Source organism: Colletotrichum godetiae (assembly GCF_030913485.1).
Source record: "Colletotrichum godetiae strain CBS 193.32 chromosome Unknown BDP55scaffold_19, whole genome shotgun sequence".
NCBI lineage: Eukaryota > Fungi > Ascomycota > Sordariomycetes > Glomerellales > Glomerellaceae > Colletotrichum > Colletotrichum godetiae.
In genome coordinates this window covers 47740-75204 of record NW_026851267.1, presented here as the reverse complement: position 1 = coordinate 75204, position 27465 = coordinate 47740, and the positions used below count along the sequence as shown (strand labels likewise).

Here is a 27465-nt window from a genome sequence, read left to right as displayed (position 1 = left end):
CAAACGTACACCTTCCCCCGCTCGACCACCTCGTCGCCAACCCCACAAATTTTCCCATTCTTCACCTCATTCCGCCGACCACCAGTATCCCTCTGCAGACAATCCGAATCAGAGACGGGACCATTTTCAATTCACTTACACTCTATTCGCCCATCAAATCACTACTGCCCACATCACCGAACGCGTGGACGACTTCGCACCAAACCACGCCTCTACACAACGTTGCTTTCATCCACGTCGTCTGAGTTGCGAAGCAGACAGACAGGCAGCCTTCGTAGCCTGGAGCTGGAGGAAAGGGGACGTTTACGAGGCCATTCGCAACTTCGCAATCCACATCTGCCACACCCATGCTGCAAGCAATTCTTCTTTTCTCGACAGAATTCTCTTAGGCCTCCTGACACCCCGACGGTCCGCCTCCGCGAGGCACCAACATCGAAACAATGTCTTCTTTCCTGACGCCCACGAAGAAGTCACAAAAGCCGGGTACCAAATCGAAGCCTTTCCAACCACCGAACCGCATTCGAGCCATCCGCGAGCAAGCCGAACGTCAGCAAGCCAACAACGCCGCCGCTGCCGCCGCCAGCGCTGCTGCCCAGGCACAACAGAACCGCGTGAGAGCCCCCACTGTCGCCATCTCAAACCGTCCACAATGTCCGAATAAGGCCTGCGTCAAGCCCAATGTTGTCGATGGCATCTGTCAAACCTGCGGTCGTGTCGCCGATGACAGCAATATTGTGGCCGAAGTGCAGTTTGGCGAGACGTCTTCCGGTGCTGCCATGGTACAGGGAAGCTATATCGCCGCCGACCAAGCTGGCGTGAGGACCATGGGCCCGGCCTTCCGCCGCGTTGGAGGCTCCGACGACAGAGAGAAGACCATCCGTGAGGCTCGCGCCCTGATGCAGGGTTACGCTCAGCGTCTCAATCTTAGCGACAATACCGTCAACACCGCTGTTCAGTGTTTCAAGCTCGCCTCCCAGTCAGGTTTCACGCAGGGCCGAAAGATCATTACTGTCGCAGCTGTCTGCCTCTACGCTGCATGCAGGATGGAAAGGCCGTGTCGCGTCATGCTCATCGACATTGGCGACATTATTCAGGTGAACGTCTTCGTACTTGGACGAACCTTCAAGGCGTTGACCAGAACCCTTTGCCTCTTCCCGAGCGGAGAGTCCCCAGTCTTCCCTGAAGATATCATCTACCGATTCGCCTCCAAGCTTGAGTTCAAGCATATGACCAACCGTGTCGCCGAGGATGCTGTACGCCTTGTTCGTCGCATGAAACAGGATTGGATTGTCATGGGCCGTCGTCCGTCCGGTATCTGCGGAGCATGTCTTTTGATGGCTGCCCGGATGCACAACTTTCGGCGAACCGTTCGTGAAGTTGTGTACATTGTCAAGGTCACGAATCATACCATACAGGAACGTCTCGAGGAGTTCAATGTGACGGAAACAAGTAAAATGACGGTGGAGGACTTCTTGTCTCAAGATTTTAGCTCCAGCTCCCACGACCCCCCATCTTTCTACAGGAACACTGAGGCGTGGCAAGCGCAGCAGGAAGAGCTTGGCAAGAAGCGGAAGCGCACCGTCACAGATGACGGTGGTAACAACAGGACGACACCTGCGCCCTCTCTTCCGCCGCCTGACTTATCTGCAGCCCCGACCATTGAGTATCGTCGAGACAAGGATGGTTACATTATCCCCCCTCTACCATCGAAAATCGCCGTCAACGAGCCGGCCCTAAGAGATGCTAACAGCAACCAACATCTTGAGGGCCTTGCTCAAGAATTTGGCGACGCGGAAAAGGAAAATGAAGAGTCATCACAGACGGATGCCGGCAGCGAGAAGACGCGGCAACCGAAGCCCTCGTTGCCAATCAACGACGAGTGGGAGGAGGATGAAGCTGAGATGGAAGATCAGATTTCGGAAATCATGAACGATCCCGAGACCTACGAGCACGCAAAAGCATTCAGCAATGCCGAGCAGCGAGCTCGCATCCACTCGATTTGGGCCCTCCAGCAGCAACCAGACAAGGCTGTCTCGATGGCGCCCGAGGTTGGCGAAGACGAGTTCGCAGATGATCCCGAAGTGGCGAATTGCATGTTGACTCCCGATGAGATCAAGATCAAGGAACTTCTTTGGGTCAACGAGAATAAAGACTGGCTGCGCGCATCACAGGAGCGTCTCTTCCGCAAGAAGCTGGAGGAGAAGAAGCCGAAGAAGGACCGCAAGAGGAAGAAGCGCCCACGTATTGGCGAAGGCCAGACCACCCCTGCCAGCACACCAGGCGAGGCCGCTGTGAATGTCATGAAGGAGCGTGGCTTCTCGAAGCGCATCAACTACGAAGCTATCCGACAGATGTTTGATGTCGCCGGCCAAGGTGACCCTGGCTCGCGACCTGAGAGTGAAGCCGCGAGTCGTCCTACGAGCAAGGCGCCTAGTGTGGTGGACGATCATTATGACGAGGAAGAAGAAATCGAGCCCATCGAAGGTGGCGAGGGCAATGAGCACCAAGACGACGAGTACGGCGGTGGAGACGACTACGATGACATGGGCGACGAATCCCACATGTACGACGAGGACGAACAGGGGATGGGCGAAGACGACGACGACGACGATGATTTTGGTCTCAATGACGACGATGAGTGAGCATACCCAGTCGCGCCAGGTCATGTCTCTTGGGGATCGGGTGAATCGTGGAGGATGGCGTGCTTGTATTAGATACCCCAATAGTCTCGAATATGTCGAGGCTCCGGCTGCGCCCATGAAATGCGCGTGCGTCTAAAGGATAGAGCATCTTAGACCAGAACAGAAATCTGCATAAACTTTTGACAGGACTTGTCGACCCGGCTGTCGTGCGTTGAATAATTCATTTCTTTCACCGTTAGCCGTGATGGATTGGAACATACCCCACTTCTGCACTTACGGCTGCCGGCCGCAACAATGCCCATTAATTCGAACCATACCTAGCATCTATTTGGCTGTAAAATGTACAAGCCGCCATTCCAACGATATTCAAGCTTGAAAATTGCGTTCGTACGCACACCCAGTTTCCTTCACCTGCCTAGCCGGCTGTCATCAAATTTCGGCACTGTCTTAGACATAGGGCCGCCCTTCAAGACCCACCCTGCTCCGGCCGGACACTTCGAAACAACCTTTGCGCATCCGCCATCCCTCCTCATCCCTACTTCCTCTAAACTTCAACCTCACCGAGGCAGCAGAAACTATCGCTAAAGCATCAATGGCTGTTCGTGCGCGCAGAGTCACCGGGAGACCCGAAGCAAGCTTCCCTTCATATCACCAGACCTTCTTGAGTACTCTCGCGACCTCGGCTTTTATCGGAAAACAAAGGATACGGCCGGGTGGCGCAATGGCAGCGCGTTGCTTTCCGGTGGCAAAGGTTCTGGGTTCGAGTCCCAGCTCGGTCGGTTCGATTTTTGATTCCAAGGGGAAATGTACAACTTGTTCCAGAAATCGATTGGTGATAACTTTTTGTGAGACTCATAGAGTCGGGCTGCGTGTTAGTGTGTGGGCCTTGTGGCGTGAAGTGCAACAGGAAGCAAATAAGACTGCATCCTAACTCGATAGGTTTTGCGGGGGAGATGGAGAGTAATTGCATATAATGAATGGGCTTTGAGAAATGGAAACAAGACGACGGAGATTGCAGTTCATGTGCTTTTTTTTTTTTTTTTTTTTTTTTTTTTTTTTGGGAGTGGGTACCGAGAATAGGTACCGAACTTCTTTCGTGACTTCATCTGGTGTGTATCTTTCGCCAGACAATACCTACCAAAAGATTGGGGCATGTGTATGGAGTAGACAGAAGCTACCTCAATTCATCTTCATTAAGTTTGACTGACAGCTCAATGACGTCCCCTTCAGATAGTCCTCGTAATAGCAAAGTCATGGCCACTACCAATGCCACTTTCATTAAGTGCATGCTCAGTGATCTCTTCCGTCTTCGGTCCTCGAGGCTTAACATTGATTGATAGCTGAGGCACGAAACCATCGAACCTGCGTGGGCGAATCTGGCATGACTTGATTATCCGACTTGAATGAGGGATGTCCACAAGGGTGAATACAGTTGTATCGCAGACAAAGACCTTCACGTTCACAAAACGATCCAGAGAATGGTGAAGTGAATGCCAATCCAGCTCAGTGGATGTTGTCTTCAGACTGTATCAATTGAGTAATAGAGTAGTGTAAGCTGCTGCTTCCGGCCACTGGACCCTCCATTGCTCAACGCATTTCGTCAGAACACTGAAAAATAATAGAGCTGCCATCGCATCCTCCAATGTCAACCGCCTCATTAGACGAAGAAAAGCTCGGAGGAACTATTGGCTCAGGTCCAAAACGGCTAAAAGGCCGCCGTCTCGCACCAACCATGACATCCGGCCGCCCTCTCAGCCATCCAGCCAGCCCCGAGTCGCGGCGCGCATACGCGGGGGAGAAAATAAAGGCACAGTTCGCTCATGCCGGAGCCGGACTGTTCTTACGCCGTCCAATGGCGGGCGTTTGCGCACCTGCTCTCGTGTTGGGCAAGTCACATCGGCAGGCACCTTGCAAGGCTTGCATGAGGGGAAGAAGGGCAGATCAGCGGGGGTGTTCAGGGGGGAGGAAGGCCGGAATCTGGGGTAAGATCCCTGCGCTCCTCGGCTTGGAGGTGTCGTGAACTGCTGGCTGAGCATGTGTTCATGATGGGACGGCACAAGTGTTTGTTTTTGGAGGGGAGTTGGGGTGACGGGGGTTCTCGGCCGAGGGGACATGTGAAGCTTTCTGGTTTCCAGGATTGTGACGGCGCGATACCACGTCGCCTAGGTCTTGATGTGGTAATTGAGTGTCCTTGAGCGATGGTGTTTGCGGGGGAACATGACATTGATGGAAGGTCGCTTGATGTTGGATAGGTGTGATAGGTAGAGGAACAGGAGCCAACATGTAAGCTAAAAATGTAGTCAATGTGACGATGTCAGTGATGATGTTCTGAAATCGTGCAAGACGTGAGTATAAAGAGCTGATTGAGGCCGCGATGCTCATGATAGTGTCTCGGTCAATCAGCAGCCTCAGATTCAGACTCAGATCCATACCTCTTTATTCAAGCCTAGCTCTCGTTCGTATCAGTCCACAGAGACCTTAACAGCAGACACCATGCTTCTCAAGTTCTCCCTCCTCGGCCTCTTCGCCACCTCAGTCCTCGCCGACGGCGCCGCCATCGTGGCCGCCATGGACGAGATCGCGGCCCAGAACACGGAGCTGGGCGACACCGTGTCGTCCTGGGACGGCGGCCTTTTCGGCACGCTCCCCATCATCATCGACTCCACGAAGCTCCTCATCAAGATCAACGAGGCCACAAAGGTCGCCGAGGACTCGGAGCCGCTCAGCGCCCTCGAAGCCATCGGGGTCGCGCAGTCGACGCAGAAGCTCGCGGGCGGCGTGCAGACCACGCTCACTGCTGTCGTCGACGCCAAGCCCAAGTTTGACAGGCTCCTGCTGAGCCCCGTCATCCTGCTCAACCTCAAGTCGGAGAAGAGCGCGACGGACAAGTTCAGCGCGGCTGTCGTTGAGAAGGTCCCCGAGGCGCTGCAGGCCGCGGCCAAGACGCTGGTTGCTGGGATTGAGACGTCGTTCAACAATGCCATTGCCACCTACAGCTAAGTCAATGGATGAGTTGGCTGAGGTAGGAACGATTCTGGGATGGGACGGTTATCTATAACGAGGAACGAACATTGCTGGGTTGGGGCGGACTTGATGGGACTAAACAATGAAACTCTTCCTGTACATACTTGGTGTCTTCTGATTCCTCTTCAGACAGAACAAGCCAAAATATCGAGTCTATCTCGCACATCGTCACAGTTCCAAGCCTGGATCTATACGTCATCACACAATTGGATGCGCAATGCAAGACAAACACGTAGTAGTAGCATACAAGGTAGGATATCATGATTTTCATTGATACGAAACTAGGAAACAGGTTGCTGTCAGATGCCTCAGACCGTGACAGGGAAATTCTTCCCACCAATGAGAATTGGTCGGTTATAAAGGGCTGACGTTCTTCGCTTTTCAGACACTTGCTTTCACCGAGTGTCTACAACTTTTGCGCTTTTGTCTACCGTCATTCCCGTCGATTCGACAGGCAGTGTAAAAAATGTGTAACATAGGAAAACAGAAAGGGCAACGATAGCCAAAGTGTATGAGGCCAGGGATGACATGAGGACATCATGCCACGCCATCCTCAACCGTTTTTTGTCGCGTAAATATGCCGGATAGTTCAAATGTTACACCATCGGCTAGATGTGTAGCAAGTTGACGTCCGAGATGCTGCGATGGCGCTTGTGGCCGATGGGCATCTCACTGGATGCCTTGCGCTTTTGCGACATGGACTCTAGAGGACTGCGTGCCGAGTCACGCATCTGCTTCTTGGATCGTCGGAGGGGTGTCAGGGGAACGGCGGCGGTTTCGAAGCGATCTGACTTGAGACCACGCAGGGCAGTGTAGTTATAAGGACTGCTAAGGGCGAGGGAGTCTTGCGTGGCCTTGTCGCTCAGAATGAGGCGTTGATTGATCTGGTCGCGACGGAATGCTCCCACGTTGTTGGCGTTGATGTGGGAGTGAAGGTCGATATCGCTTGAAGCGGTGCGTGGGCGAGCAGGGGTAGAGTTCAGGGGATCGGCGTCCCACTGGTTATCCTCGTCTTCATCGGCAGAGGATCGGCCCTCATCAAACTCGATGAAGTCGCTGATGTTGAGAGATTTCTCAACCTCGTCATCCTCCTCCTCGTCGAACCCGACATCCGAGCTCTCATCGGCAGTGTTGGGTTCGGACTGGAAGGGGAAGAAGGCCTCAGTAGGTCCCATGGCCTGGGTGTTGAGGTAGTCACCAAAGGTGTTGGATGAGAACATTGCACTCATCATAATCTGTGCAGAGCTGCTCATCATGGGAGAGGCTTGGTTCTCATCAATAGGGGCCAGATATTGGAAATTGAACTGTTCAGGTGACAGGTCAAGTTGACGGCGACGATGGGGAGTGAAGATCATCATCTTTCGTGAGATGGGGTTAACGACAGCAATGGGCTTCCGCTCAGAGTTATCGAGGTTGAAACGGCCAACACGCGGCTGTCCACGATGGCCCTTGACCGGGTGATCCGTGTCGGAATCATCCCACTGATCCGCGGAGGGTTCGGGGCGCTTAATCTTGCGGCGAACAACTGGCTCCGGCTCATCTTCTTCAGTGGTATCACCATCAGCTAATTGGGCAAGTTAGCAATCACATATTCTCATGTTTCTCGTCACAAAAGCGCAAACTCACTCTCATAGCCGTCTAGCTCTTGGGTTTCCTCAAGGGCTGCGACCGGAGTGGGCATCTCAGAGACTTCGCCGGTGGTCATGGGAGTAGCAATCGGCGTGTCATCATCGCCGAGTTCCTGAACAACAGCTTCAACATCTGAGTCTGCGTCAGGAGCATACCCATAGGCTCCATGATAATCACCATGGTAGTCCCAGAAAGAATTTGAGTTTTCAGACTCATCGTTCTCATCATCCTTCTCAATCTCGCGACGGAAGGCCGGATCGAGAGAGCTTTGGTCGACAAAGATGTCGGGAAAGAAATCGGCATGATCATCCTCCGTATCGGTGGAGTCGGAATCACTCGAGGGGACATCAAAGCGCACGTGGCGCTCCACAGGACGGTGGTGGTGATCAGAAGCAGCACTTTCATCAACTTCTGACATGATGCCATCCCAACTGGCAGCGTCCTCGATATCTGCTGCGCCGTCATCTTCGTCTTCTTGCTCCTGTTCCTCCTCTTCATCCTCTTCCTCTTCTTCTTCTTCTTCGTCGTCGTCATCGTCATCATCCTCTTCTTCTTGGATAATGGGCGGCCGGGGAGGAATCGGGATGCTGGGGACTGGTAGCACCTCGTGGAGTATATGCTCCTCCTCGGCCGCGTCGACATCTCCCTCGTCATCGTCAGAAGAATCGCTGATATCTTCGACAGCAGAATATCCTCCTTCGTCAGACAGGTCGAAGGATGAAGAAGAGGTAATGGAGTCGCGACGCTTGGCGGCTTTGACTTTCCGAGAGGCCGAGGAAGCCTTGTTGCGAACGTTGCGTGACATGGTGGTGGTTGGGCAGGGGTTGAAACCCAATATGGTAGTACTCGGAGGGGTGGGAGTTTGTCTGGATAATCGGCGCTAACGAATGCCGTGGGAATGCCCAACAGTTTATGGATGTTTATTGTATGTAATTCTCTCTTTTGGTGAGCCTGTTCGTAGGTGTATGGTGTCTGAATAGTCGTGTCTGTACTCTGGTCGAATAGAGAGGGGGATAGAGTGGTGAGAATAGGTAGGGAGGGGTCGTGAAAGTCGGATTAGGTGGAGGTGAAGATATTTTCTTCAAGCGGATAGGCTTCTCGTAGCCCGGTGATTAGTGGGCTTGGTGATCGATTCGGGTAAAATGCGATGCAGACTTCCGTCAATGGGCCAGAGTCGTCCTCTCAATGAGGGCTCTGGACAGTGAAAGCCTGGGTAAAACTTCGTCGGGAAACAGGATGGATTGAATGTCTCGATGGGCTGCTGGACTGCAGAGGTGCCTGCGCAGGGGCACCTCCGCAGTGGGCGTTTACAGCTCAGCGAAAGCGGCAGACATGATTCTCGACAAAGTGTGTGTTTTGTTTCTGTATCCTTTTGAAGGTTGTAGGGCGACTTCGTTGTCTCGTGGGGTTAAATTGGTTTTGATGGTTTTGATGGGAAAGAGGAAAAAAAGAGGGAAGAGGACGAGGCACCGGGATTCCGAAAATAATATGGCTCCCCCAGTCGCCCCGTCCCTGAGTGTGGAGCATTCAATCGAACTTTTTTTTTTTTTTTTTGGTGGGCTGCTACTCTGTAGGGATACGTACTGCTCACACTGCTGCTCAGTGCTGGTGCTCCTGCCGTTTGTCGCCCAAAGTTTTTCCTCCGTGCCTCCTTCTCCAAGTCTCCCGTTTTGGTGGGGTCTCAAGGTGTGGGAATCTGCGGCCCTGCTGTGCCTTCCATTGTCTGATTCGCTTAGAGTGGGTAGCGAGACGGCACTAACCCGCATCCGGCACGCCGTCACCGCCTTTTCGCGGTCTGTCCCCCCCTGGCGCTCCTATGATTGCCCTGCAGGCGCTGAGCATCCGCTGGAGATACGGCGTCATTCAGTGGATAGAATCAGTTAACTGTGGAGGAAGGGACCCTGAGGTGTGTGGAAAAAGGCTAGCAACTGCAAGTCAACTGTGCCCCTCTTCGCCCCGAACCTGGCAGGCAGGCATGCACAGCACAGCACAGCACAGCACAGCACAGCACGCAACCGTGGCAGCACCGTCGACCTCATCAAACGATTTCTGCCCCTCTCTCGACTGTCACCTCACTGTCCTCACTGTCCTCACTGTCCTGTCTGTTCCAAGCTCTTCGTCCAGACACCCAGTCGACTTTGACCCCTCCATCTGTCGTCACCCGTCAGGGCCAGCCTGGTCCAGATCGAGGGGCAAGGGGACAAGCTGATCATTCCTCCATTGTGGCAGGTCCGATATCTGATCCTTCCTCATGACCCGCAGAGCACCTCTTACACGTTGGACTCTGAATATCTAAAGTTGCCATTTGTCGTAGTCTTGCTGATCGAAGATGTTGACCAGAACAGAAGAGGGAGGTCATTGTACACCGCAATGCAGCGTAGACACTTCATCCATGAACAGCGGCAAGTCCAGGTGTCAACTGGAAGCAACCCATAGGCTAATACACTAAAGATGGGGAGAGGCGCAGCTGCGGCCTCAAGATTGTGCATTGCGGACCCCACAGAGTCAAGCTCCTGACTCCTGAATTCTGTCTCTTTGCAAGTCCAAATTCCTCTCACATAACCCCACTGTCGGCCACATCTGTAGAATCCACGAAGTACATCCGTACAAAGTACTAGCTCGGGATCTGGCCCACGGCTTGCCTGCACAAGCATCCGGCATCTAGCATGCGTATTAGGTAGGCGGTCTCCTGATTCGCCTCGGTTCGCAAGCTCATCTGTTCGAGGGGCAGCACCGAGGGGCAATCGAGGGGCCAACTCATCAGTCTACGTCTCCGGTCTCAATGCCAACAGTCACTTGGGCACACCGTAACTTGTCTTCCAAAAGAGTCATTGGTGTTTGATTGCTCTGTTCGAGAATTATTGAGTCACTTGCTGACTCCCATCTACGAAACGAGGTCTTCGGTATGTGTTCTGTAGTCATGATGAAAGACCAATAGCCAAATAACATCTTCCATTGCTAAGTAGCCATGGTACGTAGCCTTCGGAGTGGTCGTCTAGATTCAGAAGCACGAACCAGCGAATTGGGACTGAGTAACCCATAGGAAAAAAGAACAAAAAAAGAAGAGAATTGAGCTCCGGCCTAGGTGGGGCCAAGGCTCCTCGGATGTTCGGTGCTGGTCGTAGTGTGAATTATTCGTCACCTTTGCAACCCAATCCAACCGCAATCCATCCAAAGGGTCTAGTGCCTCAAGTTCAAATTTTCAACCAGTCATGCGGGAGGAATCAGGATCAGCCTTGGACGGCACTGGTCCGCGTTGTCTGACTTTCTTGTCGTTCATGACTCACTGACGGGAAATGAGGGGTTGACGAGCCGGGTGATGCCTGTGTAGCCCTCAAACATTTGACTACGAGCCTCAGTAAAACTTTGATCGAGGGGCTATTATATGCGAGAATGTATGTATAGCCGGTGTGGAACTCTGTGAAAGGGGGAGAAGAGCTTTAGCAAAGCTCTTCTTAAGCCGGTACAAGCACAACCAACAACTGCAGGCTGCAGGGAAAGAACATATGGTCCGTTTTGTGCCTAGGCTTGACCACTTAATGATTGCCCCTGCGGTGACTACACACATCGTAATGGTCTGACTCAAAGTCCACGAAAGAGGGATGATGCTGCCACATTCAGGAACAAAGGCTAGAAATTGTCTGACAAGTCGGACCGTAATGTAGTGTCGATGTTGACAACAGATAGTTGTAAAGAGGGTGCTTCGCTATACCGACTAAGCTGGTATGTGGCCATGTGAGCAAAAGGAGACGTGAAGTTGGACTGGAGTTTGAATTCCCAGCTCAAGGGGTCCCTCCAACCTTCGGTCGGACCCGGCGCCTACCAGGAGGTACGTACCGAGGAGTAGACCCACCGAGGACTGTGTCTCAGCGGGGAGCACCGTGCCAAAAAAAGGTTGGTGGGGGTGAGATCAGATTCCTGACAGGGGCATCAGTGCATGTTCTGTTTTCCATGGCTTACTTAATCTTCCGGAGCAGCCTCGCTTATCTTATCTCGTTGCCCGGTCATCGCAGTAAACAAGGATTGTGTCTCTTTGTTCCAGCAGCATCATTCGTGCCCCATACGACCCAGCTTAAGATGTTCAACCTCGACGACGAGCATCAATCAGACGACAACCGCGTGCCCCCAAGCAGAAAAATCGCCAACTTTCTTAAGTAATCGGCGGCGAAACTTCAGCAACAAAGCACATAATGGATTCCTCTTTACCACAAAAGTCTTCCGCAAACCTCTTCCAGGTATATTTGCGCCTGAGACCGCCTCCAGCTGGCGCAGCTTCCTCCGACAGATTCGTCGATGTCGAAGAGTCCCGCGAGGGCTCACATCCGACCCATATCACACTAAACCCTCCCAATGACCGCAAACGCTCAACAGAGAAGTTTGCTTTCACCAGAGTCTTCGAGGAAGAGGCCTCCCAGCTCGATGTCTTCCATTGCACAGGAGTCGCCTCTCTTGTCGAGGGTGTCTTGGCCCCTCATGGTGGACATGGCACTGATGCTTTGATTGCCACCCTGGGAGTCACTGGGTCTGGAAAAGTAAACTTGAGCTTGATTCCTTGCTCCATCTTCATCTACTTTTACTAACAATTTATGTAGTCACATACCATTCTTGGCTCGCGCTCAACACGCGGCATGACACAGCTCGCGCTCGACGTCGTTTTCAGATCAATTGGCTCCAACATGTACGATTCACCGACATTAGAGAGCTCTCTCCAATCCTCAGATGCCTCGGATGCTACCATCATATCGGCACCGTGTTTCCTCGAGACTGTCTTTGCAGACTTCGGCTCCTCCCGCGGAGGAGGCTCAAGAGCGGGAACTCCGATGCTTGTAAGACCCCCTGTTCATTCCGTCGAATTTCCCCTCCAGTCTTTTGTACACAACCAAATGCAAAAGCGAACGCAGCCGCCGGTCGAGTTGACGAGCATGCGCCTTGTGCCGTCGACACCAGATCATTCGCGGCGCAAGCCTCGCGATGGCTTTTCCACGCCAGTGCGGGAAGATTTTCATATTCACGAAGACGTCACTGAAAAGCACTTCATGGCTGTAACTACAGCGTCCAAAGTAAAGAACACAGCTGAACAATTAGTAAAGGGCGAACACTGTCCTCCTCCTACCCCCCGACGAGCTCTCCAACGACCCTCGGCCCTTCCCTCAGCTCCAGATATCAGCTCCATCAACGTATCTTCGGATCCCGATTGCGATTATGCCGTTGTTCTGTCCATGTACGAGGTATACAACGACAAGATTTACGATCTTCTAACCCCACCTATCAAGTCCAACGCCACGAAAGAGTACCGGCGCCGGCCACTGCTCTTCAAATCAACCGAGCAGTCTTCCGACAGAAAGGTTGTAGCTGGACTGAAGAAGATTGCGTGCACTAACATGCGAGAAGCCATCATGGTCTTGGAAGCGGGTTTGCATGAGCGTCAGGTTGCCGGAACTGGCAGCAATAGTGTTTCTTCCCGCAGCCACGGATTCTTTTGCGTTGAGGTGAAGAAAAGATCCAGAGCAGGACGCTATCGATCTTGGGCTGGCAACACTCTGACTATTGTCGACTTGGCTGGCAGCGAGCGTGCCCGAGATGCCAAGACACAAGGCGCAACTCTTGCGGAAGCCGGAAAGATCAATGAGAGTCTGATGTATCTCGGCCAGTGTCTTCAAGCGCAGAGCGGCATGGGCAATAGCAGCAAGGTACGTCAAGTCGCATGCAAACCATCAAACGGGATATCTCTAACACGAAACGACATAGCCTACTGTCATGCCATTCCGACAATGCAAGATGACGGAGCTTCTGTTCTCTAACTCCTTCTCGGCATCATCTTCGTCATCTGCGGGTGTTGTGCCACGTCGGAATGCCCAGCGAGGCATCATGATTGTCACAGCCGATGCACATGGCGACGCGAACGCGACATCGCAAATCCTCAGATACAGTGCCCTTGCGAGGGAAGTAACGATCCCTCGTATTCCCAGCATTACATCGACCATTCTGGCCGACACACCTACATCAGCGCATCCGTCGTCAGGAATGAGATCCCCCGACCTTCCTCCACAGCGCCGAGGATACTTTGGCCATGGATCATCTGGCCATCGCAACTTTTCTCCAAATTCCGATAATGGAGACAGAGTTCTCATGGAGCACGCCGCGCTGGAAATTGCTCGTATGCAGGAGGAGATTACCAATCTTCATGTCGAGCTGGATAACGAACGCGAGACGAGAGTAACCGCCGAAGCACATCTGCTCAGCATGGAAGACAGGCTGCTGGAGCTGGAGCAGACAGTTCGCGAGGATTGCATGGCCGAGTTCGACGCTCGCTTCGAGTTGGAGCTGGCCCGCTGGAAAGCAACTCTTGCTGCGGAGCAAGAAAAGGGCGAGGAGCATTGGGATCGCAAGATGGAGCTTTTTGAAAAGGGGCTTGGCCTAACGATCGACGACGAGGCCAGCGAGGACAAAGAAAACTTGCTCGTCGAGGACCTCGAAGACGAGAACGAAAGACTTCGACGCGAGAACGAGATCCTAAAGCGTGAGCTTGCGCAAAGAAGCCCAAGCAAACGGAAGCCGCTCCAGGAACGCGAAGACTTTGGTGGCCGGAAAGGCGGCGCTACTGGTGTGAGCAACCTGGGCCGAAAGATGGAGCAACTACGCGTTAGCAACGAAAGTACAGGCGGCAGCTCAGGGAGCCCCAAGAAGATGCGAAAGCTCGCGACGAAGCGATGGGAGACGGTTGCCGACGATGATTTCTGATTGACAGTTTTGTACAAAGTCTCTGGGGAGTTGTCTGCGCTAGCAGTTGCGCTTGTTTTTCGGCATATACCCATTGTTGGACCATTCATTCGTTTTCTGTCGGGATTTATACGGTGTTTTCGGAATAGGGGTTTAATGTTGCAACGAGTCTGAAGGATGGACGACTGCCTTACTACACTAAGTATTTGATTCACTTATTCTCAAAAGTACTGATCAGCCGTCCTCTTCGCGACGTACGTCCACCCTGCGCCTGCTGCCACTAGCAGAGACTATATGATGTGTGACCCTGCTGATAGGAAATCACTTTTAACCCCCTTTCACCTAAACAGCCCCTTTTTGATCAAATCCGAAACAAGTACCTGCATCATTTTGCTACGACTGATCTTGTTCGATCTTCAACAGCAATTAGAGCCGTCTCACGACATGAGAAACACCGGAAACACCGGAAACTCCAAAAAACGACAGATGGTATTAACTTAGCCCTCCTCAGCGTCCATGTCGTCGTGACGCCTCTTGCCCTTACCATTCTTACCACCCCTCAGAGTTGAGCCCTTCTTGCCCTGATTCTCCATCAAATTCTTCATCTCCATTCTGGCGTGTCTTTGCGCCTCTTCAACGCGGTTCTGGAACACCATGACCTCATCCTTCTGCGTGGGGTACTCGGTCAGCTTCTTGCCGAGGGCGGCCTCGATTCGCAGGTAGATTTCGAGGTCGTATTGCGTGACGAGACTGATGGCAATTCCTGACTTTCCGGCACGGGCGGTACGACCGATTCGATGGATCCTGATACGATTAGCAACCGCACATTCTGTGCTGAGAGGTAGATGACGCACATAGTCTTGCTGTCCTGCGGCAAGTCGTGATTTATGACAACGTCAACGAGCGGAATATCGAGACCTCTCGCGGCGACGTCCTGATGATAATTAGTTTGCCGTGCCAACAGATTGGCGTGGCATGTGTCATGGACTTACCGTAGCTACAAGGATTTGGCGAGTTCCTTCACGGAACCGGGAAAGTGCACCAAGACGGGCAGTCTGGTTGAGCTGGCCGTGCAGAGGAATGGCGGAGAATCCCAATGCGCGCAGCAAAATCGACAACCGTTGTACCTCCGCAACAGTGCGGGCGAAAATGATGATGCGCTTGCCGGCGAACTCGTTACCGAGATAAATCAAATAGGTATCCTTCTGTGTATGGGGAACAAAGCAGTAGTGCTGGATCAATCCCTTGACTGTCTGGTATTTGTTGGAGCTGATGCTGACGCGGACCGGGTCTCTCAAACTGGCCCGGGACAGGCTCTCAATCTTTGTGCTCATCGTAGCAGAAAAGAGGAATGTTCGGCGTTCACGCGGGAGGAACTTGAGGAGGGAGGTGATGGCTGGGCCGAAATCCATGTCGAGAAGTCTATCGGCTTCGTCCATCACGAGGTACTTCAGCGAACGCAAGGAGAAGCCCTTGGTCTTCTCGAGGTGGTCAACTAGACGCCCAGGGGTGGCAACGAGGATATGGGGGCGTTTGCCCAGAGCAATGGCTTGAGAAACCTATTGTCCTAGCTGTTAGCATTACAATAGATAGCAAAGCCTCCAGGGGTTGACTCAACGAAGTCGAGACCGCCAACAATCACGGCGCATCGCAAGTTGATCAGACTACCAAGTGCCTCGAACTGTGCACCAATCTGCGCTGCTAACTCTCTTGTTGGTGCAAGAACAAGTCCGAAGAAGGGTTGAGGTTTCTCCAAGAGCGCCTGAATAACGGGGAGTGCGAACTGTGGGTATGGGTTAGCGGTTGTATAGCCTTGCATTCCGTCCAGCAGTGGCAGTGGGCTCGAAGTAAACAGATGCAAAGAAATGGTGAACTGACAGCCGCCGTCTTTCCTGAACCTGTCTCGGCCAGACCAATGATATCGCGATTCGCAAGGGCGTGGGGGATCGACTGAGCCTGGATAGGCGTGGGCTTCTTGTATCCGAGAGATTCGCAGGCTTCGCAAAGGGACTCAACGACACCCTAGAGCATCGATATTAGAGACTGTCACGGCCAAAAGGAGGGGTCTCGGGTGCAATTTACAAGCTCCTTGAAGGTCTTGGTCACTTCCTCCGTGGACTCAGCAGTGACATCGGCATTGATCTCGACGTCAGAATCAGCATCGGGTACGACATCGTCTTCGTCTTCGGATTCAGATTCGGCGGCTGGGGGCGGAGAAGCTTCCACCTCGACTCTGCGAGACACTTTGGAAGATGGACCCTTTTGCGCGACCTTTTGTCGCTTCGAGGAAGGCATATTGACCTTCGATGACGACTTTTTCGTCGTCGAGGAAGGCATTTTCGTCGTGAACAGCTCGCTGTGCGATTTGGCGCAAAGAGGGAAAAAAGCGATTACCGAGAACTCGATGCAAAAAGTTTGGCGCGAGCCGATGGATGACATCCCACGCTCCGGGAAAGTTTTTAGTGGGGACCTGGATGTTATCAGCACGTGAAGGCTGTTTTTGGCTCTTATCGACCCGGCCCCGCCAAAAAATTTCCTGCGAGCGACCAAAGCATCCAAGTCTCGTCCCAGGCCCAGATACCTTTTATAATTGCGGAATCTGGTTCCTCGACAACTTTCCAACGTCAAGATTTTCCAAACCCCCAAGTCAATCACCACCCCGAACCTTGCAAAAGATGGCGCGCAAAAGAGTCAAGAAGAGGACGCACGTCGGTGCCAGCACCCCGGCCACCGTCGGCGAGAACAGCGGCGCAAAGGACCCCAAGAGCATGGTCATCCGCATCGGCGCGGGTGAGGTTGGCTCCAGCGTGAGCCAGCTTGCTGCCGATTTCCGAAAGGTCATGGAGCCAGGTACTGCCAGTCGAATGAAGGAGAGAAGAGCAAACCGATTGAAGGATTACGTTGTCATGACTGGCCCCCTCGGCGTCACTCACCTGATGCTCTTCTCACGATCAGAGAGCGGTAACACCAACTTGCGCGTAGCCCTCACACCTCGAGGCCCTACACTGAACTTCCGAGTCGAGAAATACTCTCTTTGCAAGGACGTACAGAAGTCCCAGAGACGCCCCAAGGGTAGCGGAAAGGAGCAGATTGCTCCGCCATTGGTACGAGATCAATCGCTCTCCTCGCTTGGGTCCCTGCTAACCAATTCTAGCTCGTCATGAACAACTTCCACACCCCAGACGCCGACGCAACATCCAAGGTGCCCAAACACCTCGAAACCCTGGTGACCTCTGTGTGGTCCAGTGTTTTCCCTCCGCTGAACCCGAACGCGACGCCCCTGAACAAGATCAAGCGCACATTACTGCTTAACCGCGAAAAGGACCCGGAGAACGAGGGATCTTTCATCATCAATATGCGACACTACGCCATTACCACACGTTCAACAGGAATTTCAAGGCCGCTCCGAAGACTCGAAAAGGCAGAGAAGCTGTTGGCATCAAAGACAAACGGAAAGGGGGGTGTGCCGAACCTAGGAAAGTTGGAAGATATCGCCGATTTTCTTCAGGGCGGAGAAAACGGTGATGGATATCTCACAGATGCCACCAGTGGAAGTGAGCTCGACAGTGACGCCGAGGTTGAGGTCAAGGAACAGAAGGCTCAGAAGATCAGGAAGAGCGCTGCCCCGGTCGACGACGACATGGCCGATGAGGATGATGCCGTCGAAAAGCGCGCCGTCAAGCTTGTCGAGCTGGGACCTCGTATGCGCCTGCGTCTGACCAAGGTCGAGGAAGGCTTGTGCTCTGGAAAAGTCATGTGGCACGAGTATGTCCATAAGTCCAAGGAGGAGGTAAAAGAGTTGGAGAAGCGCTGGGAGCAGAGGCAAAAGGAGAAGGAGGCCAGGAAAAAGCAACAAAAAGAGAACGTCGACAAGAAGCGGAAAGCCAATGCCGGGAAGGGCAAGGAAGCTGATGACAGTGACGTGGGCATGGACTATGACGATGAATTTGACAGCGATGGTCTTGCTGGCGATGCCGAATACCAGGTCAATGAGGCCATGGAGGATGCGGGCGAGTGGGAGGACGAAGAAGACGAGATTACCAAAGGCTGAAAACTGCGATGCGCGCAGTCTCTTGGCCCTCATTAAAATAATACCCAAGAGGAACATTTCTGATCACTTTCTAATGCAAGCCCAGTCTAATGACATCAAGACACAGTTTTGTTTATCCACTCTCCCCGTGTTCGGGAAGACATGGCTCCAAGAGCCGTCGGAGCTTCAAAGAGATCGAAAATATGACAACCGCCGCCCCAAATATTAAAGTCAGCTCGAATCCCGCTCTCCCACAGTCTAGAAGCCTAAGCAACATCTTCATCCCGGAAGGGCTCGGCTACCCCTGCGTCAATGTAGGCTGGCGGCAGGTCAGAAAGGTTCGTAGCCCCTGCCAGGCGCTGCGTACGAGCTGACACTGTCGGTGCCCGTCTTTTCTCCCGGGGACACACGACCAAGCGTATCTGCCCCAAGCTGTATAGAAACCGCGCGCGCCCTCGAATTGCAATGCTGTGTGTTTAAACGGTCGTTGAGCATTGGACACAAGAGAAGTTGCGCACAAGCTGCCGGTCCTTTCCGATCACGAGCGAGAAGTGCTGTTCCAGCTGCGAGACCGCCACCTGCCGATACACCTGCGACCATGAGACACTTCTTATCAAGACCTAGCTTACTGGAATGGCCAGAGACCCAAAGCAGAGCAGCGTAGCAGTCCTCCACAAGGACCGAGCCGTGATTTTCTGGCGCGAGGCGATAGTCAACACTGGATATGACAGCGTCGACGTCATTCACGGTGGCAGTAACAGCAGCCAGACCAAAGCAGGCCGTGCCCATAACCATGCCACCGCCATGGTAGAAAACAATGGCTGGTTTCGGTTTGCCGGGACGATTGGCAGCCTTTGGATGCAACACAAGAAATGGCATACCGTATATCGCTTACCGGACCAGGAACTCGGATTTCCTCAACATTTATAGCTAGATCTAGTCGAATAGCATCAATATGTGCCGCTTCTGCTTCACTCGATCTCTCATCCTAGCGTACTCGAAGGAGCTTTCCAAGATTGTACGGGATGGGCAATCATTCCTTGTAAAGAAGCGTTTTCAACAGTTCAGGATCGTAAAGCAGAGGACGGGAGACGATCTGTCTCGTTGGAGAAGGTTCCATGCTGGCATCCAATCAAGCATGATGCTCGAAAGAAAGGGCGAATTTACGACCTAGAGAATCGAGAAATCAAAGTTTGGACTTGTCGAGCTTAGTACGACTGGAAATCAGGGAGTGCAATGCGGAAGTGGAAACTCACATGATTCCGGACTTATCTCATTGGCTCGACAAGTTGGAAAGATGGCATCGGACCTGGAGGCTGTGGTTGCAAATCAAGAGCTAGGCGAATTCAAGTACAAGTCTCCACGACCGGTTCCAAGAATACGAAGGACGCTTGCTTTTCCGTGCAGACACCCCAATCTGAGTTGACGATTGTAGGTTCCCCAGATCGACCAAGTCTGTTCCTCAAGGATCTATCGTGCCTCGGCTATCATTTACACTTATAATGCAAGGGGAGTCCTGTTCGCGGGCTCGTTCTATTACCAAGTTAGAGACTGCTTCATTCGTGAGGCATATCACCAGCTAGACTCCAGGAGTCATTTATGATGTGGCATTGTGACATTTCCTCCGCTACTTATCGACAAGAAGACAAAAATCTCTCTGTACGAGCGCCATGAGAAATCTCATCTAACATCTTTGACCTTCTGTCGCTGTTCCTGCGGCGTTGAGAGCCCTGATCATGTCCCAGTCAATGTTGGGACCTTTGAAATTCTTCCGCCCATCAATGGACCAAAACACAAGCACAATGCCCAGAATCCCTACAAGAACGACATAGTTGTAGTTCATGGATCCAGCCGTCACTGGCAACGTTGGTGGCATGCAAATGAACACCCCCAGGATTACAATCCACAGGACGGAAAACACGTTACAAACGTATCCAAACCAGCCCAAGTCCAGATAGCGAGGAGGAAGAGATTTGTTCCGGCCCTGGAACAGCAGGATCACCTGCGGTACCACATATGTGATATCCAGGAACAGAACTGCCGAAGTTACGATGGAATTGAAGGCTGTGGTTGAAGCCAAGTACAGCAGTCCGTACAGACAGGCGAAGACGTATGACGCGATCGTTGCCCGCAGAGGCAGTTCCCGTTTTCGTCAATCTTGGAGAAATACTTTGAGCATGGTACTCCGTGCTGCACAGACTGTCAGTCATTGCCGCAAGAGTTGGAAGAATACTTACATCGCGAGCAAATGCCCATGCTAGCCGGCCGCCAGTCATCCATTGAGATGGTATGGAGACTGAAGAAAGTAAGATTCGGACAAGAGTGTATCACTAGAGGACCGAAAGTTTGGGACCAACCTAGATATACAAGCAGAATGTATGCGAAAAGGAACAGAGTGATATCTTCGTTACCAGTTCTAAGTAATCAAACGTCATTGGTTTTGTTTCGCCATGTGGAAGAAGGGGCTGACTGACGCTTGGTTGATCAGCTCCAAACTTGGAAGTCGGGCCGAAGTGACGGCGTCCAACCCAGTCATGAAGAAGATCAGTGCTAATAACAGCGGAAAGGCCGTGTCCAAGCCTATTAAGATCGTGAGCATCATTACCTGAGGAACTCGCCTTCCCGGCTGTGATATTTCCTCGCTGATGTGAATTGCTTGTGTAGGATTAGTAACGGAGCAGACCGTTCCGAATATCTATAGAACAGCTGCGTACCTCCATCGGTCCCACCAAAAGCGTACATAGCATTCGTGATTCCTAAGATCCAGGCGACCCCTGGTGACCAGCCACTGGAACCGAGTCCGGACTGTGTGATGAAGGATGCGGGCATGATGTGCTTATGCATGCGGGTGGTTACACATAGGACGATGAAAAAACCGATCAAGGAGGAATAGAGCGAGATTTGAACGGTCAAAGTAATCTTCTTAGACGTGAAGACCAGCGGAAGCACTTGGAGTGGTTGGTAATTGGTCAGAGCTACAGGTACGAAGGAGGGCTTAGCAGTCAAAGAAGGTATAACCCACTTGTGACAGTTGCCGTTCCAACATAGATCAGGTAGATCTGCCACTGAGTTCCTTCGAAAGCAGGATGCCAAAAGCCCATCATTCCTGAAAGAGTTGCGGCGAACAGAGCTGTCCCAGAGCATCTGTCAACATGTAGTCAGCTTTGTGGAGTTCACATGCACAGAATCAATAGGATTGAACGGACGTGACGATCCACCAAGCCAGCGTTGACATCCATCCGACCAAATATCCTGTGAACCGTCTCGTATCGGCAGGTGCCATGATGTAGCAGAAACGATATTAACCACCGCTTGACTATTACCCCAAGATGATTAGTCCAAGGTATCTTGCAATACATTAGGGGCATGGGATGTTGTTGTCAACTTACCGGAAATGCTGAAGCAATTTCACTTAAGCCAAGGGAGATGATGAACTGGGCCACGAAAGCAGCCAAGAGGCCGAACAAGCAAGATTGGGGCCCACCGTAAATCAGATTTTGTCCGAAGTTGCTCTGTCACAGCCGTCAGCTGGTAAAAGGTCCCTCCATGACCATAACGTCCGACAACGTACGAGGTATCCAACCCATGAGTTGGTGATGGAGAAACCCAGGCCTGGAGCTGACATCGAGCTGAATTGGCGCCGCATGGCCGTGGTATGGCCATTGGTCCTCAGAATGATATCGTCTATATTCACCGGGCCGCCGAATGTGCCATTAGAGATGCTATCTGGGCCACGTGATTTCGAGGGGGGGAGAGAAGGTTTGGTGTCTGCCGCTGATTTGGTAGGGTCTTTTTCGGAAGAGAGAGATGTTTTGCGATTGGAAGTATCCGTCTTGCTAAGATTTATAACCCAAAAGTGTCCAAATGATGTCTCTCTTGAGTAATGACTTGTAGAAGTAAATTGTAGAATAGATCCTAAACTTACGCCACCACGACACTGCTCGCCGAGTATGGGAGCCTGCACCAAAGTTTTATACTTTCAATGAACTCTGCCGTACGACCAAAGTCATCAACATTGCAATGGAACGATGGCATTCCGCCTACCTTGACCCGACTGCACCTCTTATCTGGGTTGCAACGATAGACTACACTGTCGCTCATTGCATGGCTGCGGCGATGCGGTATCAAGGTAATTGGCGACGTGAACACGCTCGCGATATCTTCGGGCAGCCGGTCGCCCGAAACATTGGCCTGACCCCCGGGTTGAGGCCCATCCCCAGATTCTGATTCCTGAATCTCCAATGGAGTGTTTGCTATCTCAATGCGGCTTGCGTGTACCGCAACACTGCATCAGGCGCCTTATCTGTGGACTTGGCCATTCCCAGCCGGTTGGTGAACATATTTGATGTGTGCTACACTGGGTTACTATCGTCATGTGAAAACCGGACTCGCCACGTTGACCTAGCCTCGATGGCAAATGTTGCAGTTGGAAGGCTGGTGGTTCTGTGTTCCTCAAACCGTGCGGACCTGTGCCGGAGTTGTTGGCTGCATCCATGTGTCGCTGCATGAAATGCGGAATGATCGTGGCTGATCTAGAGGGCCCCGCTCCTCACATGAGTGCGTTCTTATTCCGTTTTAGGAAGTATTCCCAGCGTTTCCAGTCGAGGCAAACGTAGACTTTGCCCGCCGATCTACTTTTGTGCGGAGTAGCAAGCATAGCCCTGTTACGACTACATTTGCTATACCCTTTCTCAAGCAGCGATTGTACATGATATCGTGTACGATAGACCAAAGTTTATAACCTATTTTTTTGCAAAGTCGCCATTGCCCCAGCACGCGATTGTTGAGTTCGGTTTATCGTTTTCTCACAATACCCATGGGTTTTGGACTTTGGACTGAATTGCGACTTCCTCTACTACAATGTCGGGCATGAGCACAAAGTACGGTCCTGAGGTCCAGAAGGTCTCCGCAGACACCCCAGTGGACGACATCATCTACCTCCTTAAGCGTGACGGAGGCGTCTTCGTTAAAGCCCTTGTTCCTGTCGTCGATGTTGACAAGGCTCACGAAGAATGTCGGGAACGTCTTGAGAATGACGTGGAATGGAACGGCTCGTTTTTTCCAAGTAAGTATTTGGGGTCCAAATACAAATGTTGGGCGGCCTGATATGTTTGTGCTGACGCACGGCCATCACAGAGGAGACTCAGCGGGCACCAGCCTTGTTGGCTCTCAGCCCTACGTATGCCAAAACACAAGTCATGAACCCAGTCTACCAAAAGGTGTGCGAGCACTTCTTGACCACCCGAAGTTGGTTCTGGTGGGGAAATGAGAAGAAGGAATCTGTGTCGAAGCCATATGTTCACTCCTGTACTGCTATGAGCATTGGGCCTGGGGGCAAAGCTCAGCCCTTGCACCGAGACGACTACATCAGCCACAACTATCATCAAGAGGTGAGTGAATGGGATGATGAGCGAGACAAGGGCCGTGAAACAGCTGTTGGGCTCTTCGTGGCTGGCTGTAGAGTCACCAAGGAGAACGGCGGAACACAATTCATTCCCCGGAGCCATTTGTGGTAAGTAATAATGTCCCTTATCCATGCGCTAGGGCGCTAATAGTTGACGCGTTCTCGGTCAAACTGGCCTCCGGCCTAGGAAGAAAGATGAACTGATACCATGATCTTGAAGGGGCACTGATAGACACATGCCACCTCGAGTAGAGGAGTGCATTTACGCCGAGATGGAGAAAGGCGATGCCTTCATCATGCTGGCATCCGCGTACCATGCCGGAGGCCACAACACAACAAAGAATGAGAGACGACTGATGTTTGCAACGTTTTCTATTCGAGGCTATCTTCGACAGGAGGAGAATCAATTCTTGTCTGTGCCCCAAGATGTTGCAAAAAAGTTGGATCAACCTATCCAGGAGTTTATGGGATATTCAATGAGCGACCCGGCCTGTGGGTACGTTGATCAGATGGATCCAATCTTTGTGCTCCGTCCCGAGTTGAAGGGCGACGGGCGTCCTTCCGACTTTTAATGGACAACTAAATCGCAGTCAGTTGAGATATTATGGAAGTTGGAAGCCTTATTTCAGCTTCTCAGCTTGGGTCTGTCAAGGATAGCCCTTTGCTGCTTCAGGAAGTGCCTTCCTTTAGATAGGTAGCTTGAGATTATGATTCATCGATTATCAAAAGCCTACATGAATTATCAAGGGAACAATTAAATTTACACCGTTGCCAAATCGTACGTGTGAAAGCACTAGACTTCGATCATTTTGCATTCTGGTCTATTGAGATCTTTTACAAAATGGCTTGCAAGTTATTTCCTTAAACGGTGTCGGCCATAAGCATCATTCTTAAGGCTTCACTAGCAACAGTCATCACGGCAACTCCATGTAATTCGGGATCATGTGGAGTGGCAAAGCCTTTGGCGAGTCTTCCCAAGGTTACCCGAAACCAAAAGCAAATGAGAGGAAGCTAATGATGATCATAGTTCGACCGACCTTGTAATGCTTCACGTCATGTGGATGTTAGTATGAGGCGCCAGACCGGGGACAACACGTTGTCTTCAGCGTGGCTGTCCCCGGCGCGGAATTCAGATTCCTTTGTCATGACTCCACTACCACATTAGCGGATGCTGCTTACCTGCAGGCTGCACACCTGCACTACCTACGTACCGCTCCTCTCTACGGCAAGTTAGGTTTACGGCTGTACGGAATACATGGATTGCCCAAGCGTCCAATCCTGAACAATCGACATGAACCCAACACCGGGCGAGACTCTCTGGTCCGAAGGCCTTTCTTCCACTTGCTCCCAACATTTGGTAGGATAGTTGCGTACAAATTGGGTGATTATACCTCACCACAAGGTCTACGAGATTCGGATGCGAAATGCGTGCCAACATCGCAATGGCCAGAGGCTCGAAAGCCGTCAGAAAAGGTCAGCTCGGTTCTCCCCTCTTTTGCTCTGAATCCTGTACCGAAAACTGCACTAGAGGGCACTCAGTCCCTGTCCGGGTCTTGTTGAGCCAGATTGGGAACAAGTTTCAGCAGCGAGACATTCTGTCGCTCATGATTTCTGAGCGTGCACTTTATTACCCGATTATGCCTCAGCTCCCGCTCAGATTTCGTCGCTGACCATCAACAGATCCAGCATGCGGAACCTGTAGAAAGAAGTGCCGCAAGTGTGACCGCGCGCGCCCTGTCTGCAATCGATGCAAGTCAAAGGGCTTGCATTGTGAGGGCTACCCTCCTCGATTCCAATTCTGTGAATCATTACAGACGCCCAGTTTGATAACCGCTCGCGATGAGCGGGACCCAGAAGCGGAGCAAGAGCGCGTTCAGCCTGATGTCCTACCCACCAACGAGCTTACTTCTGCCCAAAACCTGAGCTCACCAACAACGACCCCAAATTCACTTTCTTCAGATCACCCAAGCCAAAGTCGCCGCCTCCTCCAGACTTTGTCACAAGGCGCTTCTCCAGCATCGCCGCAAGATCGATCTCTTGGCGCACCGTCACCGGCGACAATTACCGGGCACCCTGTCGACGATCTACTACTCACGAGTAACAGCCAGAAATTGCTTGTTTACTGTAAGTTGCTGCTTGGCCTCCCGGAACCTTCCATCTTCCATTTTATCTCAGCCAGTGTGACATCATCGTTTCTGACGAACGTTCGTAGTCGACAGAGAGCTGAGCCATCATCTAACAATTGTCGTTGAAGGCGTGGACAACCCGTTCCGCGTACATGTCCTTCCACTGGCCTACAATCACACAGGCGTTCTCCATGCAGTCCTGGGGCTTACCGCGTGCCATCTGCACCTATCACCATCAGGTGCCAACCAGGTTGACATGGCCACTGCCTTACAACACCGTGTTGCTGCATTGAACGGTCTGAGCTCCCTTTTAATCAAGGAAGAAATCTACGGACTTACAGAAGCTGAAGAAGAGGCTGCGCTAGCAATAATCTTCCTTTTGGTACTTCATGATGTGAGCTCCATGACCCATTTCAAGTTCCTCCACAGCATGAGTCTCGTTGGCTAAGCAATCACATGCATGATGTTTAGATATGCGAGCTGGGAATATCCGCCCATGCTGTTCATTTGAACGGCGTGTCATTCCTTTGTGGAAGAATTGCATCCCCTTTAGGAAGGGCAGAGCGGTCTGCAGCAACCATCTTCTTTTTGTCTGCATTATCATGGCAAGTCTAGTACTCGTGTCCGATCTCAAAACTTTCTAACAACAAATATGTTGATCAGGCTGGATGTCTTAAGAGGATTCAGTGGTGCCGAAAAGCTCACCTACTCCGAGAATGTCCGGAAATGTGTTGCAAACATCACCAGCCCACACGCAGCCCTGCACACTTTGGTTGGCTGTCCCGCAGTAATATTCCTCAGGATCGGGGACGTAATAGCAGCAGCCAAGCAGAACATGCAGGGATCTTTATCTACCGTCGACTTTCAGACCAGATTAAATGAAGCAGAGACCTTTCTTCGCGACCTCGATCTCGACATGATCGAATATCCCACACCGCATCCGGAGTGGAGACAGCTCGCGGAGGCTTTTCGACATGCTAGTTTGCTGAGAATCCTACGATGGCCTGATACGTTCGTCATTCCCTGCGAAGACCCTAGGATCAGGCCATCCGTATCAGCAATACTGGATTGCTGTGCAAACGTTTCAATGGATTCGCCATTCTTCAAGCGGCTGTTGTTCCCTCTATTTCTGGCGGCAACTGAGACATCTGAAAGACACCAGATACACTACGCTAGTCTTTGTATTGAAAATATTCGACGCTCCACGGGATTTCAACACGCAGCCATGGTGGAAGTCCTTGAAGGGGTTTGGGAGGAACGAAGACTGAAAACCCGGGGCTGGACGAATGTTCCCTGGATGGAATTTGTGAGTAAAGACCTGAATTGTCCTTTGGTTCAACATTTATACTTATTCAAATACAGACCTGCTCTGAGAGTATGCAGCAGCAACACGCTTACCTCTTCTTCTGAACAAATATGCAGGGGTGTGCCAAAATGGCTCAGCAACTCTCAATACCACGAATAGGACCTCCGGAAGATGCGATGAAGGAAAGATCCCCCAGCCACCGAACGGCAGTCTTCAAAGTCCACCCTGGAAACGTGTCTTCAAGGATAGTATCGTTAATGGAGATGCCTGAGTCCCGGCACCTTGAAGCCTGCCCATGATATGTCGTGGGAACCTTGATACAACTTGTTCAAACAGCTTAGCGCGTGATTCGGAAGGAAGTTGCCAATGAGCCATACTACACCCACACGACTAGATCTGGGCAACAACCGCCAAGTTTGATAGTGAGCAGATACCAAAGAGAGGCTTTATATGGAAGAAAGTGTCATTTGATCGTTGTAATCCAGCCTTCTCAACTGTCAGAGTTATAATACCCATTCAGACATGCTTTGGCATAGGCCAGCTGGAAGCGACGCAGGGGCTGGATTGAGTTACAGGCACATCAG

At 51.9% G+C, this 27465-nt stretch overlaps 10 protein-coding genes and 1 non-coding gene across 11 annotated transcripts; 7 read left to right on the top strand and 4 right to left on the bottom strand.

Moving 5' to 3' along the window:
* Positions 1-440: 440 nt before the first annotated feature.
* On the top strand, positions 441-2642 carry BDP55DRAFT_631589 (Brf1-like TBP-binding domain-containing protein; the record flags this gene model as incomplete). Its single annotated transcript, XM_060572302.1, has 1 exon — positions 441-2642. The coding sequence occupies one exon, from the start codon at positions 441-443 to the stop codon at positions 2640-2642; it is 2202 nt and encodes a 733-aa protein (XP_060429887.1).
* A 707-nt stretch (positions 2643-3349) lies between these two features.
* BDP55DRAFT_t165 lies at positions 3350-3421 on the top strand. Its single transcript has one exon. It is a non-coding gene; the product is annotated as a tRNA-Arg (tRNA).
* A 1714-nt stretch (positions 3422-5135) lies between these two features.
* On the top strand, positions 5136-5642 carry BDP55DRAFT_728247 (hydrophobic surface binding protein A-domain-containing protein; the record flags this gene model as incomplete). The annotated part of the gene is made up of 1 exon (XM_060579410.1): positions 5136-5642. One exon carries the CDS (start codon positions 5136-5138, stop codon positions 5640-5642), a length of 507 nt encoding a protein of 168 aa, XP_060429886.1.
* A 632-nt stretch (positions 5643-6274) lies between these two features.
* BDP55DRAFT_631587 (uncharacterized protein) lies at positions 6275-8100 on the bottom strand (the record flags this gene model as incomplete). Its single annotated transcript, XM_060572301.1, has 2 exons — positions 6275-7230; positions 7293-8100. The coding sequence occupies 2 exons, from the start codon at positions 8098-8100 to the stop codon at positions 6275-6277; spliced, it is 1764 nt and encodes a 587-aa protein (XP_060429885.1).
* A 3385-nt stretch (positions 8101-11485) lies between these two features.
* On the top strand, positions 11486-14036 carry BDP55DRAFT_631586 (kinesin motor domain-containing protein; the record flags this gene model as incomplete). The annotated part of the gene is made up of 3 exons (XM_060572300.1): positions 11486-11827; positions 11888-12985; positions 13044-14036. The coding sequence occupies 3 exons, from the start codon at positions 11486-11488 to the stop codon at positions 14034-14036; spliced, it is 2433 nt and encodes an 810-aa protein (XP_060429884.1).
* Positions 14037-14512: 476 nt separating this feature from the next.
* Positions 14513-16310, bottom strand: BDP55DRAFT_551575 (DEAD/DEAH box helicase; the record flags this gene model as incomplete). Its single annotated transcript, XM_060569123.1, has 6 exons — positions 14513-14819; positions 14870-14949; positions 15008-15574; positions 15634-15798; positions 15894-16037; positions 16098-16310. 6 exons carry the CDS (start codon positions 16308-16310, stop codon positions 14513-14515), a joined length of 1476 nt encoding a protein of 491 aa, XP_060429883.1.
* Positions 16311-16690: 380 nt separating this feature from the next.
* Positions 16691-18066, top strand: BDP55DRAFT_551735 (brix domain-containing protein; the record flags this gene model as incomplete). The annotated part of the gene is made up of 2 exons (XM_060569137.1): positions 16691-17119; positions 17170-18066. The coding sequence occupies 2 exons, from the start codon at positions 16691-16693 to the stop codon at positions 18064-18066; spliced, it is 1326 nt and encodes a 441-aa protein (XP_060429882.1).
* Positions 18067-18161: 95 nt separating this feature from the next.
* BDP55DRAFT_693606 (alpha/beta hydrolase fold-domain-containing protein) lies at positions 18162-18840 on the bottom strand (the record flags this gene model as incomplete). Its single annotated transcript, XM_060577243.1, has 2 exons — positions 18162-18303; positions 18413-18840. 2 exons carry the CDS (start codon positions 18838-18840, stop codon positions 18162-18164), a joined length of 570 nt encoding a protein of 189 aa, XP_060429881.1.
* Positions 18841-19473: 633 nt separating this feature from the next.
* BDP55DRAFT_742600 (amino acid permease-domain-containing protein) lies at positions 19474-22116 on the bottom strand. The gene is made up of 10 exons (XM_060580468.1): positions 21617-22116; positions 21435-21557; positions 21352-21361; positions 21252-21297; positions 21068-21189; positions 20760-20993; positions 20520-20700; positions 20403-20461; positions 20279-20341; positions 19474-20109 (listed from the first exon to the last, which is right to left on the bottom strand). Exons 1-10 carry the CDS (start codon positions 21689-21691, stop codon positions 19730-19732), a joined length of 1293 nt encoding a protein of 430 aa, XP_060429880.1. The 5' UTR covers positions 21692-22116; the 3' UTR covers positions 19474-19729.
* Positions 22117-22703: 587 nt separating this feature from the next.
* BDP55DRAFT_662566 (phytanoyl-CoA dioxygenase) lies at positions 22704-24201 on the top strand. Its single transcript, XM_060574818.1, has 3 exons — positions 22704-23110; positions 23182-23557; positions 23670-24201. Exons 1-3 carry the CDS (start codon positions 22906-22908, stop codon positions 24019-24021), a joined length of 933 nt encoding a protein of 310 aa, XP_060429879.1. The 5' UTR covers positions 22704-22905; the 3' UTR covers positions 24022-24201.
* A 492-nt stretch (positions 24202-24693) lies between these two features.
* BDP55DRAFT_115633 (fungal-specific transcription factor domain-containing protein) lies at positions 24694-27040 on the top strand. Its single transcript, XM_060565413.1, has 6 exons — positions 24694-24922; positions 25130-25573; positions 25662-25969; positions 26047-26180; positions 26239-26881; positions 26938-27040. Exons 1-6 carry the CDS (start codon positions 24874-24876, stop codon positions 26983-26985), a joined length of 1626 nt encoding a protein of 541 aa, XP_060429878.1. The 5' UTR covers positions 24694-24873; the 3' UTR covers positions 26986-27040.
* The last annotated feature ends 425 nt before the right edge of the window (positions 27041-27465 follow it).